At 73.6% G+C, this 12,467-nt stretch overlaps 1 protein-coding gene across 3 annotated transcripts; it reads left to right on the forward strand.

The window, feature by feature from the left end:
• Nucleotides 1-1,330: 1,330 nt before the first annotated feature.
• Nucleotides 1,331-12,206, forward strand: SLC4A2 (solute carrier family 4 member 2). 3 transcript variants are annotated; one of them, XM_068404578.1, is made up of 22 exons: nucleotides 1,331-1,472; nucleotides 4,518-4,692; nucleotides 4,772-5,007; nucleotides 5,144-5,268; nucleotides 5,456-5,682; nucleotides 5,811-5,947; nucleotides 6,065-6,245; nucleotides 6,329-6,464; nucleotides 6,635-6,818; nucleotides 6,908-7,022; nucleotides 7,607-7,791; nucleotides 7,868-8,081; nucleotides 8,165-8,389; nucleotides 8,468-8,616; nucleotides 8,752-8,946; nucleotides 9,013-9,249; nucleotides 9,374-9,463; nucleotides 9,690-9,856; nucleotides 10,250-10,503; nucleotides 10,737-10,906; nucleotides 11,374-11,547; nucleotides 11,632-12,206. In XM_068404578.1, the coding sequence occupies exons 1-22, from the start codon at nucleotides 1,413-1,415 to the stop codon at nucleotides 11,710-11,712; spliced, it is 3,717 nt and encodes a 1,238-aa protein (XP_068260679.1). In that variant the 5' UTR covers nucleotides 1,331-1,412; the 3' UTR covers nucleotides 11,713-12,206. The 3 variants fall into 3 exon arrangements, with proteins under 3 accessions (XP_068260679.1, XP_068260680.1, XP_068260682.1); XM_068404579.1 differs by having other exon boundaries at nucleotides 5,156-5,268; XM_068404581.1 differs by lacking the exons at nucleotides 10,737-10,906; nucleotides 11,374-11,547; nucleotides 11,632-12,206 and having other exon boundaries at nucleotides 9,013-9,280; nucleotides 10,250-10,401.
• Nucleotides 12,207-12,467: the final 261 nt, after the last annotated feature.

Raw genomic sequence — 12,467 nt, forward strand, 5'->3', positions numbered from 1 at the left:
CCCACCGGCTGCCCGGTGACTCAGCCGTCCCCACGGAAAGCAGAAGTTCCCCCCCGGGAGCCCGTCACCCTTTCCAGCGGGGGCACAGCCCGCCCTGGCACCGTCCTGCGGTGGCCCTGGGGCAGGGGAGCTGGCCGGGACCCCCCGTTCCAGGCAGGTGGCACCCGCAGGCGGTGCCGTGGCCAGCACCTGGCTCCCCCGGGCCGAGAGCCGGTGGGAGCGCGGCTCGGGGCCGCTTCCCAGCTCGGCGCTCCCCGAGAACAATCCCACGTGTGTTCCCGGGGCTCTAATCCCGGGATTAAACCCAACAAGCTGCTTAGGGCCGGGCAGCGGCGAGCACCTTCCCAGGCCACAGCCCCGGTACCTGCCGGCCATGGCGGGTGGCGTGGGGGGCACCGTCCTGCGGGGAGTGATGCCAGCGGGGTCCCCACGGTGCCAAAGCGCCGGCTGGTCTCTCGACGCCATCAACCCTCCCCGTGGGCTCTGCCCCGGTGCCCCCCGGAGCCCCCGGCACCGGAGGGCCCCGCTCGCTGGTGCCCATCCCGAGGAGGGGAGGGGGATGTTTTGGCTGCCGGTTGGGCGAGCGGCGTGGCAGGGCGGTTAATCCGCGCTCGGCTGGAATGTGGCTGTGCTGGCTCCGGCCCCGGGCAGGGAGCGGGGATTAGGGAGCAGCCAGGGCTGGGAAGCACCAAAACCAGTGGCCACGGTCGGGCTCGAGGAGACGCGGCCTCGGCGTACGCCGAGGCCGCGTCTCCTCGAGCCCGACCGTGGCCACCGCGCTTGCCACGGTGCCCATGGGGGTTGGCTCAGCGGGAGGGGTGCCGGTGACGAGGCCGGTGATGGTGAGCCACCCATGTGAGACGCAGTCATCCGTCACCACCCTCCTCGGTCCCCGCCGTCACGTGGGGGCCACCACCCGCGGCCATAAACCCCGGGCACGCCTGTGCCGGAGGGGGGGGTCAGCTGGGTTCCCCGCGGAGCTGCCGAGGGGGCAAGTGTGGGGTGAAGATGGTGTGGGGAGATTGGGGGGGGGGGTCTGGCTCCCTGCCTGCACCCCGCGGCACTGGGCGCCTGCCCGGGGTCCGCTCCCCTCCCGGCGTTTGTCTTGGCCCCGGCTCTGCCAATCCCACCGCGGCCAAGACAAACCGGCCCCGGGGCCAGGCCTGCCCGCGCTGGCACCCCGAGGAGGGGCAGACCCCGACCCGCTGCCCACGGGTGGCACCCGGTGCCTGGGGAAGGGGACAGCTGGTGGCCCTTCGGCCTCGTGGGGCATAGCCGGTGCCAGGGGACCATGGCGCTGCCCCTGAGGTGCCCTCTCTGTCCCCAGGTTATGCTGCCCCGACAGCGTCCCCTGAGCCCCCGCGAGAAGGAGAAGGGCTAAGCCGGCCGTGCCGGGGCGCCGCGCCGGCGCCATGACCCACTCCCAGGTGTCCTCCGAGATCCACCACATCGTCTCCTCCGCCTTCCAGAGCGTAAGTGGGGTGGCGGGGGGGCTGGGTGGCAGGGCGAGGGGTGCCATGGCACGTGGTGCTGGCAGGGCCGTGGGGCAGGGCCGTGGGGCAGGCTGAGCCGGCCGTGCCGGGGCGGCAGGTGCCCTTGAGGCAGGTGCGTGGGGCCGGGGCCGCCGGCTCTGCGGGTGCCAGCGGTGCCAGCGGTGCCAGCGCCCGCTCGGTGTGGGTCTGTGGTTAATGATTAACCCTTTGCGTCGCGCTGCCCGGTGCCGTAAGTCCCCGTCGTCGCGCACGTGACCGGGGATGGGACCTGCGGCCCCTTCCCTGCGGCTCTGCCACCCATGGATTTCCTCCTGGGCTCCCCGGTAAGCCGCGGCCTCGCCGGGGCTCATGTTGGCACCCGGCTGGGGGCACCCATCCCCTCCTGCCCCAGGGCCTGGCAGAGCCGCGGGCGGGGGAGCGTGCTGCAGCGCACCGGGACGGGGGGCTTCGCCGTGGGACGGGGAGGTGGCTTGGGGGCAGCTCAGCGCCGGTGGGGCCCCCTGGGACGTGGCACACGTGGGGACACGGGCACTCGGTCACGGCGGGCTGGGGACGAGGCGGGTCCGGCGAGGGGGTCCTGGGCGTCACCGTGGTGCCGAGGGCCAGAGGAGCCGGGCCACGGGGGAGGCAGGGCATGGGCATGGTGTGGGCAGCGGGGGGGCGTCCAAGGTCATCGGGGCTGGCAGGACCCCGGGATCGGGGCGGGGGGTGTGGGGGTGGCGGGGGCCGCCTCGCCGGGGCTGCAGGACGGGGACCGGCCGGTGTGTGGGCGCAGCGCGGCGGGCACGGGGCCGTGGCCCGTGGGGGGGCTGCGGGGGGTCTGGGGCTGTGGCACAGCCCTGGCCGGGCACGTGCAGCGGGACACCGATGCAGGGTGCCGGGGGTCCCGGGGGGGCTGGTAGCCCCCCCCGCCGCTGCCCGGGGGGAACGGTACTGCGGGTGCCCCTGTCCCCTGCCACGGCCGGGCGTCCCCATCCCCCCCATCCCTGCCCCCTGCCTCCCGGTGCCCCCACCGCGGGGGTCTGGCACCTGTTACCGGGTGGGGGACAGCGCAGCCGGGGGGTCACCGTCACCGGGGGGTGACCGGCACCGGAGAGGGGGGGTCGTTGTCCGGCCGCGAGCAGAGTCGGTGCGTTCCCGGAGGCAGCACCGGGGGCTCTGCGGTGCGGGGGGGCCGGGCGCGGGGGGGGTCGGTGCGTTACCGGAGGAGATCGGTGCATTACCGGGGGGTCAGTGCAGTCCCGGGGTGTCCGTGCCGTGCCGGGGGGGGCCGTGCCGTGCCGTGCCGGGGGGGGGATGCCGCGGACACAGCCGGTGCCCTCCGCGGCCGCTGTCACCTTGAGGCGGGCGCGCGGCGGCTCCGTCAATATTTGGCGAGGCCGGGCAGCAGCCGCCGCCCCCCGGCCCCCCCCGGCCCCGCCGGGCCCCCCCGCGCCGCCCGATAAAGCGCTGCGGGAGCTGCGGCGGCAGCGGCCCCGCCATGACTCAGGTACGGCGGCAGCGGCGGCCCCGCGACCCCCGGAGCCCCCATCCCCGCACCCCCCATCCCCACACCCCCCCTGAGCCCCCATCCCTGCACCCCCCCTGCACCCCCTACCGACCCCCCGTCCCCGCAGCCCTGCCACCCCCCCCGCAGCCCTGCAGCCCCCCCAGCACCCCCAGCTGGGGCGCGGGGCACTGGGGATACTGGGGGCACTTGGGGAGGGCACGGTGCGGGGGGTACCAGGTCGGGGCTGTACTGGGGTGTGGGGCACTGGGGATACTGGGGACACACGGGGAGGGCACAGTGCTGGGGTGCTGGGTCAGGGCTGGACTGGGGAGCAGGGTACTGGGTATACTGGGGGCACACGGGGAGGGCACAGTGCTGGGGGGTGCCAGGTCGGGGCTGTACTGGGGTGTGGGGCACTGGGGATACTGGGGGCATACGGCAAGTGCACGGCGCCAGGGGTGCCGGATTGGGGATGGACTGGGGCGCAGGGCACTGGGGATACTGGGAGCACACAGGGAGGGCACGGCGACGGGGGGTGCTGGGTCGGGGCTGGACTGGGGAGCAGGGCACTGGGGATACTGGGGGCACACGGGGAGAGCACGGCACCAGGGCACGATGCTGGGGGTGCTGGATTGGGGCTGCACCAGGACGCAGGGCACCGGAGATACTGGGGGCACACGGGGAGGGCACGGCGACGGGGGTACTGAATTGGGGCTGTACTGGGGCACAGGGCACTGGGGATACTGGGGGCACACGGGGAGGGCACGGCACTGGGGGTACTGGATTGGGGCTGCACTGGGGAGCAGGGCACTGGGGATACTGGGGGCACACGGGGAGGGCACGGCACTGGGGGTGCCGGGTCAGGGCTGGACTGGGGAGCAGGGCACTGGGGATACTGGAGGCACACGGGGAGAGCGCGGCACCAGGGCACAGTGCTGGGGGTGCTGGGTCAGGGCTGGACTGGGGAGCAGGGCACTGGGGATACTGGGGGCACACGGGGAGAGCACAGCACCAGGGCACGGTGCTGGGGGTGCTGGATTGGGGCTGTACTGGGGCGCAGGGCACTGGGGATACTGGGGGCACACGGAGAGGGCACGGCGCTGGGGGTACTGGATTGGGGCTGCACCAGGACGCAGGGCACCGGAGATACTGGGGGAACACGGGGAGGGCACGGCGACGGGGGGTGCTGGGTCAGGGCTGGACTGGGGAGCAGGGCACTGGGGATACTGGGGGCACACGGGGAGAGCGTGGCACCAGGGCCCGGCGCTGGGGGTGCCGGGTCGGGTCTGCACGGGGGTGCTGGGGTGCGTGCGAGGGGGGAGCACAGCGCCGAGGCTGGGGGACACGGGGGGCACCGAGTGCACGTGGTGGGCGCCCACCCAGGGGTGCAGGGCCCACCCAGGGGTGCGGGGCCCACCCGGGGGTGCGGGGCCCACCGGTGCCGGCAGGCATGTCCCGTGGGTGCGGGGTTTTGGGGAGCCCAGGGCGCGCCGGGGGCCCACCGGTGCCGGCTGAGCCCCGGTGCCGTCCCGCAGCCCGAGCAGGAGGCGCTGGGCGCCGGCTCGCCGGCCTTCGGCGAGGAGGAGGAGGAGGAGGAGAAGGACCTGAACAAGGCGCTGGGCGTGGAGCGCTTCGAGGAGATCCTGAGCGAGGCGCACCCCCGCAGCGCCGAGGAGGCCGGGCGCAGCTACGGCGAGGAGGACTTCGAGTGTGAGCGGGGCGGGGGGCTGGCGGGGCACCCACCCCCTGCCCTGCCCACAGACCACCGACCCCGTCCCCTGCCCCGCAGACCACCGCCAGTCGTCCCACCACATCCACCACCCCCTCTCCACGCACCTGCCCCCCGACGCCCGCCGCAAGAAGGGGGTGCCCAAGAAGGGCAAGAAGAAGCACCGCCGCGCCTCGGTGCCCGGCGAGACCCCCACCATCGAGGAGGCCGAAGAGGATGAGGACGAGGCGTGCGACGCGGAGCCCGAGCGGGCGGCGGAGGAGCCCCCGCAGCCCGGCCCGCCCGAGGCGGTGCAGGTGAGGGCAGGGGGCAGCGCCGGGCCCCCCGGCTCCGGGGGCTCTCGGGGCGGGCACCTGGGCACGGCCAGGGCACCGGGAGGTGACCGGGGGACGCAGCTCCACGGCAGCCCGTTCCTCCCGTGCCCCGTCTCAGTTCTTTCTGCAGGAGGACGAGGTGACCGAGCGCCGGGCGGAGGAGCCGGCGGCCCCCGTGGCACTGCCCGGTGCCCCCCCAGAGCCCCACGGGTCCGCAGCCCCCCGGGATGCCCGGGCAGGCAGGTGAGCAAGGGCCGGGGCTCAGATGGGGCTTGGGTGGAGCTGGGGCTCCTGGGGGCCAGGCAGCCCCTCCAGCTGCCCCTGGCAGGGCTGGGGGCCAGGCAGCCCCTCCCGCTGCCCCATGGCTACCCCACAGCGGGGCTGGGGGCAGAGCGGGGGCTCAGCGCTGAGGCGGGCGCCTGCCCCGCAGCCCTGATGCGGAGGAGGGAGGCTCGGCGGAGGGAGCGGCCGTGGCCGAGGCCGGCTCCCCCGGTCGCCCGGTTGCCAAGGCACAGCCGGGGCACCGCAGCTACAACCTGCACGAGCGGCGGCGCATCGGCAGCATGACGGGCGCGGAGCAGGCCCGGTACCAGAAGATGCCAACGGACGAGTCGGAGGCGCAGACGCTGGCATCGGCCGACCTGGACTACATGAAGAGTGAGCGGGGGCAGGCTGCCAGCCCACGGCTCACCCGGCTGCCCGGTGCCGGGGCTTGGCACCCCTTGGGGCGCGGGGCTCCGCAGGTCGCCCACCCACCGCCATCGCTGTCCCCTCCGTCCCCGCAGGTCACCGCTTCGAGGACGTGCCGGGGGTGCGGCGGCACCTGGTCCGCAAGAGCGCCAAGGCGCAGGTGGTGCATGTGGGCCGGGACTACAAGGAGCCCAGCGCGCGGCCCCGCAGGCAGGACCGGCAGCCCCACGAGGTGGGGGGGGGGCTGGGGGGGTCCCAGTGTGGGGCGCTGCGGAGGGGGCTGCCTGTGCGGCCCCGTCCCCGTGGGGGGCTCCCCGCCGTCCCGGCGCTGAGCCCCCCGTGCCGGCAGGTCTTCGTGGAGCTGAACGAGCTGGTGGCGGACAAGAACCAGGAGCTGCAGTGGAAGGAGACGGCGCGGTGGATCAAGTTTGAGGAGGACGTGGAGGAGGAGACGGACCGCTGGGGCAAGCCCCACGTGGCCTCGCTGTCCTTCCGCAGCCTCCTGGAGCTGCGCAAGACCCTCTCGCACGGTAAGGCGGCGGGGCCGGCCCCGCGGGGCCTGGGGGGGGTCTGCGGCCCCGCTCCCCTCAGCCCCGCCCCGTCCCTTGCCCAGGGGCCGTGCTCCTCGACCTGGAGCAGAAGACGCTGCCGGGGGTGGCTCACCAGGTGGTGGAGCAGATGGTCATCACGGACCAGATCCGGGCCGAGGACCGCGCCAACGTGCTGCGGGCGCTGCTGCTCAAGCACAGGTGAGGGTGGGGACAGCGACCTGCAATCCTGGGGACAGCGACCCACAGCTCTGGGGACAGGGACCTGCAGCCCTGGGGACAGCACCGTCCCCGTGGGGCACGCAGCAGGGCCAGGCCACCGGCCGCCCTCCCGTCGGGCCACCGCCGCCAGCCCCGGCTTTGCCCCGCAGCCACCCGAGCGACGAGAAGGACTTCTCCTTCCCGCGGAACATCTCTGCCGGCAGCCTGGGCTCGCTGCTCGTGCACCACCACAGCACCAACCACGTGGCCGAGGCCAGCGAGCCGGCCGTCACCGAGCCCCTCATCGCCGGCCACGCCGCCGAGCACGACGCGCGGGTCGACGTGGAGCGGGAGGTGAGCCCCTGCCCCTAGGGGCCTTCCTCCCGGCCTGCCCCCGCTCCTCGCCCTCGGGAGGGGCCCTGACCGCGGCCCCGTCCCCGCAGAGGGAGGTCCTCGCCCCCACGCCCCCGGCCGGCATCACCCGCTCCAAGTCCAAGCACGAGCTGAAGCTGCTGGAGAAGATCCCGGACAACGCCGAGGCCACGGTGGTGCTTGTGGGTACGGAGGGGTGGCGGGGGGGTGGGCAGGGTGGGGGGGCTGGGGATCGCCTGGTGGGCTCCCACGGTGACCCCCTGTGCCCCGCGGTGACACCATGCCCTGTGGTGACCCCCTGCACCCCAAGGTGACCCCCTGTGCCCCATGGTGATCCCCTGTGCTCCATGCTGACCCCCTGCACCCCACAGTGACCCCATGCCCTGCAGTGACTCTCTGCACCCCATGGTGATCCCCTGTGCCCCATGGAGACCCCCTGCACCCCCCAGTGACCCTCTGCACCCCCCAGTGACCCTCTGCACCTCATGGTGACCCGCTGTGCCCATGGTGATCCCCTGCACCCCCCAGTGACCCCCTGCACCCCCCAGTGACCCTCTGCACCTCATGGTGACCCGCTCTGCCCCATGGTGCCCCCTTGCACCTCATGGTGCCCCCCTGTGCCCATGGTGACCCCCTGCACCCCGTGGTGACCCCCTGCATCCCCCACGGTGACCCCCTGCAGCCCCCAGTGACCCCCTGTGCCCCACGGTGACCCCCTGCACCCCCCAGTGACCCCCTGCACCCCCCGGTGACCCCCTGTGCCCCCCCAGGCTGCGTGGAGTTCCTGGACCAGCCCACCATGGCCTTCGTGCGGCTGCAGGAGGCGGTGGAGCTGGACTCGGTGCTGGAGGTGCCCGTCCCCGTGCGGTTCCTCTTCGTGCTGCTGGGCCCCAGCAGCACCCACATGGATTACCACGAGATCGGGCGCTCCATCTCCACCCTCATGTCGGACAAGGTGAGCTGGGGTGTCCCCGCGGGGGCCGGGCGGGGGGCCCTGCTCTGCCCTGACCCCGCCACCGCCGCCCCGCCAGCAATTCCACGAGGCCGCGTACCTGGCCGACGACCGCCACGACCTCCTCAACGCCATCAACGAGTTCCTGGACTGCAGCGTGGTGCTGCCGCCCTCCGAGGTGCAGGGCGAGGAGCTGCTGCGCAGCGTCGCCCACTTCCAGCGCGAGATGCTGAAGAAGAGGGAGGAGCAGGAGCGGCGGCTGCTGCTGGAGCCCAAGTCCCCCGAGGAGAAAGGTGCCGGGGGGAGCGGGAGGCTGGGGCAGGGTCGGGGTGGCGGGGTCTGACCATCCGTCTGTCTGTCTGTCCGTGGGGCGCAGCGCTGCTGAAGCTGAAGGTGGTGGAGGGCGAGGGCGAGGAGGAGGAGGACGACCCGCTGCGGCGCACGGGCCGGCCCTTCGGGGGGCTCATCCGGGACGTGCAGCGGCGCTACCCCAAGTACCTGAGCGACTTCAGGGACGCGCTGAACCCCCAGTGCATCGCCGCCGTCATCTTCATCTACTTCGCCGCGCTGTCGCCAGCCATCACCTTCGGGGGGCTGCTGGGTGAGCGCCGGGGGGCTGCGGGGGCTGCAGGTCGGGGCCCTGTCCCGCCGGGGGTGCCTGAGCCTGTCCTGCCCGCAGGGGAGAAGACGCAGGACCTGATCGGGGTGTCGGAGCTGATCATCTCCACGTCGCTGCAGGGCGTGCTCTTCTGCCTGCTGGGCGCCCAGCCCCTGCTCGTCATCGGCTTCTCGGGGCCCCTGCTCGTCTTCGAGGAGGCTTTCTTCACGGTGAGGGCGGGCGGGGGGGCGTTGCTGGGGGCTGGGGGGGGGCAGGCGTCCCCCCCGGCCCCACCGCTGCTGCCCCCGTCCCTCCTGCTGACACCCGTCTGTCCGTCTGTCCATCTGCCCGCACGGCACCCGCAGTTCTGCACGTCCAACGAGCTCGAGTACCTGGTGGGGCGCGTCTGGATCGGCTTCTGGCTCATCCTCATCGTGCTGGTCATGGTGGCCTTCGAGGGCAGCTTCCTGGTGCGCTTCGTCTCCCGCTTCACGCAGGAGATCTTCGCCTTCCTCATCTCCCTCATCTTCATCTACGAGACCTTCTCCAAGCTGGCCAAGGTGAGCGGCGGGGCCGGGGGGGTGCGCGGGGCCGGGTGGGCCCGTGCTGAGCACCCCCTGCCGCAGATCTTCCAGGAGCACCCCCTGCACGGCTGCCTGCGGGCCAACGGCACGGGCGCGGGCGCGGAGGAGGCGTGGGGGAACGCCAGCGCGGCCCCGGCCAACGCCACGGCCGGCCGCGGCGCCGCCAAGGTGACGGGGCAGCCCAACACGGCGCTGCTCTCGCTGGTGCTCATGGCCGGCACCTTCTTCATCGCCTTCTTCCTGCGCAAGTTCAAGAACAGCCGGTTCTTCCCCGGACGGGTGCGTGGGGCAGGCGGGACGGCGGCGCGGGGTGAGCCCGGCTTTGGGGGCACGGCTGGGCCGGGGGGGGACACCGGGCGCTGGGGCTGGGCTGACGCTGCTCTTCCCCCCCACCCCACCCCAGATCCGGCGGCTCATCGGGGACTTCGGGGTGCCCATCGCCATCCTGGTGATGGTGCTGGTGGACTACAGCATCCAGGACACCTACACGCAGGTCAGCACCCGCCGCCCCCACCCCACGCCCTCCTGTGGGCCCGGTCCCGCGTGTGCGGCACCGTCTGTCCCCGCGGTGCCCGGCCACCTCCAGCCCCGCTTTGAGCCCGGCTGCGGCGGGTCCCGGTGCCCCCGCGGCTCCCCCCACACCCCACGGTCCCCCCCTCGTGCCGTGCCGGCAGGCAGAGCCGGTGCCACCCCCGTCGTCTCTCCCCCCGTCCCCGCAGAAGCTGAGCGTGCCCAGCGGGTTCTCGGTGACGGCCCCGGACAAGCGGGGCTGGGTGATCAACCCCCTGGGCGAGCGGAGCGACTTCCCCGTCTGGATGATGGTGGCCAGCGGCCTCCCCGCCGTCCTCGTCTTCATCCTCATCTTCATGGAGACGCAGATCACCACGTGAGCGCGGCGGGACGGGGCTGGGGGTGCCGTGCCAAGCTGTGCCGTGCCAAGCTGTGCCATGCCATGTCGAGCTGTGCTGTGCCGTGCCATGCAATGCTGAGCTGTGCCGTGCTGTGCTGAGCCGTGCCATGTCGTGCTGAGCTCTGCTAAGCTGTGCAGTGCCGTGCTGTGCCAGGCTGAGCCATGCCAGGCTCCGCTATGCCATGCTGAGCTGTGCTGTGCTGAACTGTGCCAGGCTGTGCTGTGCCAGGCTGTGCTATGCCACACCGTGCTGAGCTGTGCTGTGCCGTGCTGTGCTGTGCCATGCTGTGCTGTGCTGTGCCATGCTGTGCTGTGCCATGCTATGCCGTGCCGTGCCAAACCGTGCCGCCGGTCTGCCCTTGTGCCCAGGCTGATCATCAGCAAGAAGGAGCGGATGCTGCAGAAGGGCTCCGGGTTCCACCTTGACCTCCTGCTCATCGTGGCCATGGGCGGCTTCTTCGCGCTCTTCGGGCTGCCCTGGCTCGCCGCGGCCACCGTGCGCTCCGTCACGCACGCCAACGCCCTCACCGTCATGAGCAAGGCCGTGGCGCCCGGGGACAAGCCCAAGATCCAGGAGGTGAAGGAGCAGCGGGTCACCGGGCTGCTGGTGGCCGTGCTCGTCGGTAGGTCGGGAGCAGTGTGGGGAGGTGGGGCTGCGCCCACGAGGGCTGGGGTGCCCCGAGCCCTGCCCAGCCTGCTGTGGCCACCCTGTCCCAGTGACGCAGGGCCCTCCTCAAGCCAGGGGGGGTGACCGGGCAGGGAGGAGCGGGGCCGGGGGGTGCTGTGAGCCCTGGCCCCAGCCGGGGCTCCGGGCGCCCCCTCCCCGGGCACCGCGGCTGACCCCGCTCTGGCCCAGGCCTGTCCATCGTCATCGGGGACCTGCTGCGGCAGATCCCGCTGGCCGTGCTCTTCGGGATCTTCCTCTACATGGGCGTCACCTCCCTCAACGGCATCCAGTTCTACGAGCGCCTGCAGCTGCTGCTGATGCCCCCCAAGCACCACCCCGACGTCACCTACGTCAAAAAGGTCAGGGGGGCCCCTGGGGGCTGGGACCGTCGTCTGGGGCACCCGTGGGCTGGGGGCACCCTTGAGCTGGGGGCACCCTTGGCTTCGGGCATCCTGGGCTGGAGTAACCCTTGGTTTGGGGCACCGTGGGCTGGGGGCACCCTTGATTTGGGGCACCCTTGAGCTGGGGGCACCCTTGGCTTCGGGCATCCTGGGCTGGGGGCAACTTGGTTTGGGGCACCCTTGGGCTGGGGGCACCCTTGGGCTGGGGGCACCCTTGGCTTGGGGCACCCTTGGGCTTGGGGCACCCTTGGCTGGGGGCACCAGGGCACCTGCAGGACAGTCTGGCAAAGCCCGTTCAGGCGGTGGGGGGGACAGGGCGGTTTGGGGCAGCCAGACCCCGCAGGGCCGGGGGGAGCCGTGCCGGGGGGGGTACGAAGGGGCCGCGGGGGTCCCGTGCCCCCGCCCCAACGCCCGTCCCCGCGCAGGTGCGCACGCTGCGCATGCACCTCTTCACGGGGCTGCAGCTGGCGTGCCTGGCCGTGCTCTGGGCCGTCATGTCCACCGTGGCCTCCCTGGCCTTCCCCTTCATCCTCATCCTCACCGTGCCGCTCCGCATGTGCCTGCTCGGCCGCATCTTCACCGACCGGGAGATGAAGTGTGTAAGTACCGGGGGGGGTCCCGGGGGGTGGGCGGTGGGGGGGGAGCCCCTCTCTGCCCGCGCCGCCGCCGCCATCTCCCTGCAGCTGGACGCGGACGAGGCCGAGCCCATCCTGGACGAGCGGGAAGGGGTGGACGAGTACAACGAGATGCCGATGCCGGTGTGACCGCGTGCCAGCCAGCAGCGAGCCGCGGGGCCGGCGCGGCCGGGCCCCGCGTGGGGACGGGCGCCCCGCGCTCCCTGTGCCTTGGGGGACACCAGCCAAAGAGCCGCCGGCCGCAGCCTGGCCCCGCCGGGGACCCCCCCGCCCTCCCGCGCCGGGCCGGGCCTTCGGTCCCCCGGCACCCCCTGACCGTGCCCCGGGGCAGAGCCCCCCCGGGCACAGCTGCGGGCCCTGCCCCGGCCCCCCCGCAGCCCCCGGGCCCCCGCCCGAGGATCCGGCGCTGCCCAGACCCCGCCGTGTTTTATTTAACGGAGCAATAACCAGCGCGGGGGGCTGAGGGGTGCGGGGGGCTGAGCCCCGTGCCCCCCCCGTGCCCCGCAGGGCAGCAGCACCCCCGGCACCGCGCTGCCGCCGGGGGGGACCCGCAGCCCCTGTCCCCCCGGGGGGCTGCGGGGGTCCCGGGGCCCAGGGGCCGCCCGCTGCCTCGTGCCAATAAACACAACGGACTTTGCACACTTTTCACCAGTTTTATTGTAAAGTTCCCCCCCGCGCCCCCACGCCCCCCCGCCCCCGGCTCGGGAGCAGCCCCCTGTGCAAACAGGCGGCCCCCCAGCCCCTGCAGGACCCCGTGGTGGGGGGGGCCAGGCAGATCCCCCCCTCCCAGCGGCGGTGTGGGGGGCACAGGGACACCCCGATGCCGCCGGGAGGCCAGGCCAGGCCCCCCCCTGCAGTGACCCTCGCAGACAGGGCTGGGGTGG

The sequence above is a fragment of the Nyctibius grandis genome, chromosome 7, assembly GCF_013368605.1.
Source record: "Nyctibius grandis isolate bNycGra1 chromosome 7, bNycGra1.pri, whole genome shotgun sequence".
NCBI lineage: Eukaryota > Metazoa > Chordata > Aves > Nyctibiiformes > Nyctibiidae > Nyctibius > Nyctibius grandis.

Coding starts and splice junctions, on each gene's coding strand:
- SLC4A2 (XM_068404578.1), top strand. CDS start 1,413: ATGACCCACTCCCAGGTGTCCTCCGAGATCCACCACATCGTCTCCTCC. Junction 8,082..8,164: donor CAAGTCCCCCGAGGAGAAAG/GTGCCGGGGGGA, acceptor CGTGGGGCGCAG/CGCTGCTGAAGCTGAAGGTG. Junction 8,947..9,012: donor CCTTCTCCAAGCTGGCCAAG/GTGAGCGGCGGG, acceptor CCCCTGCCGCAG/ATCTTCCAGGAGCACCCCCT.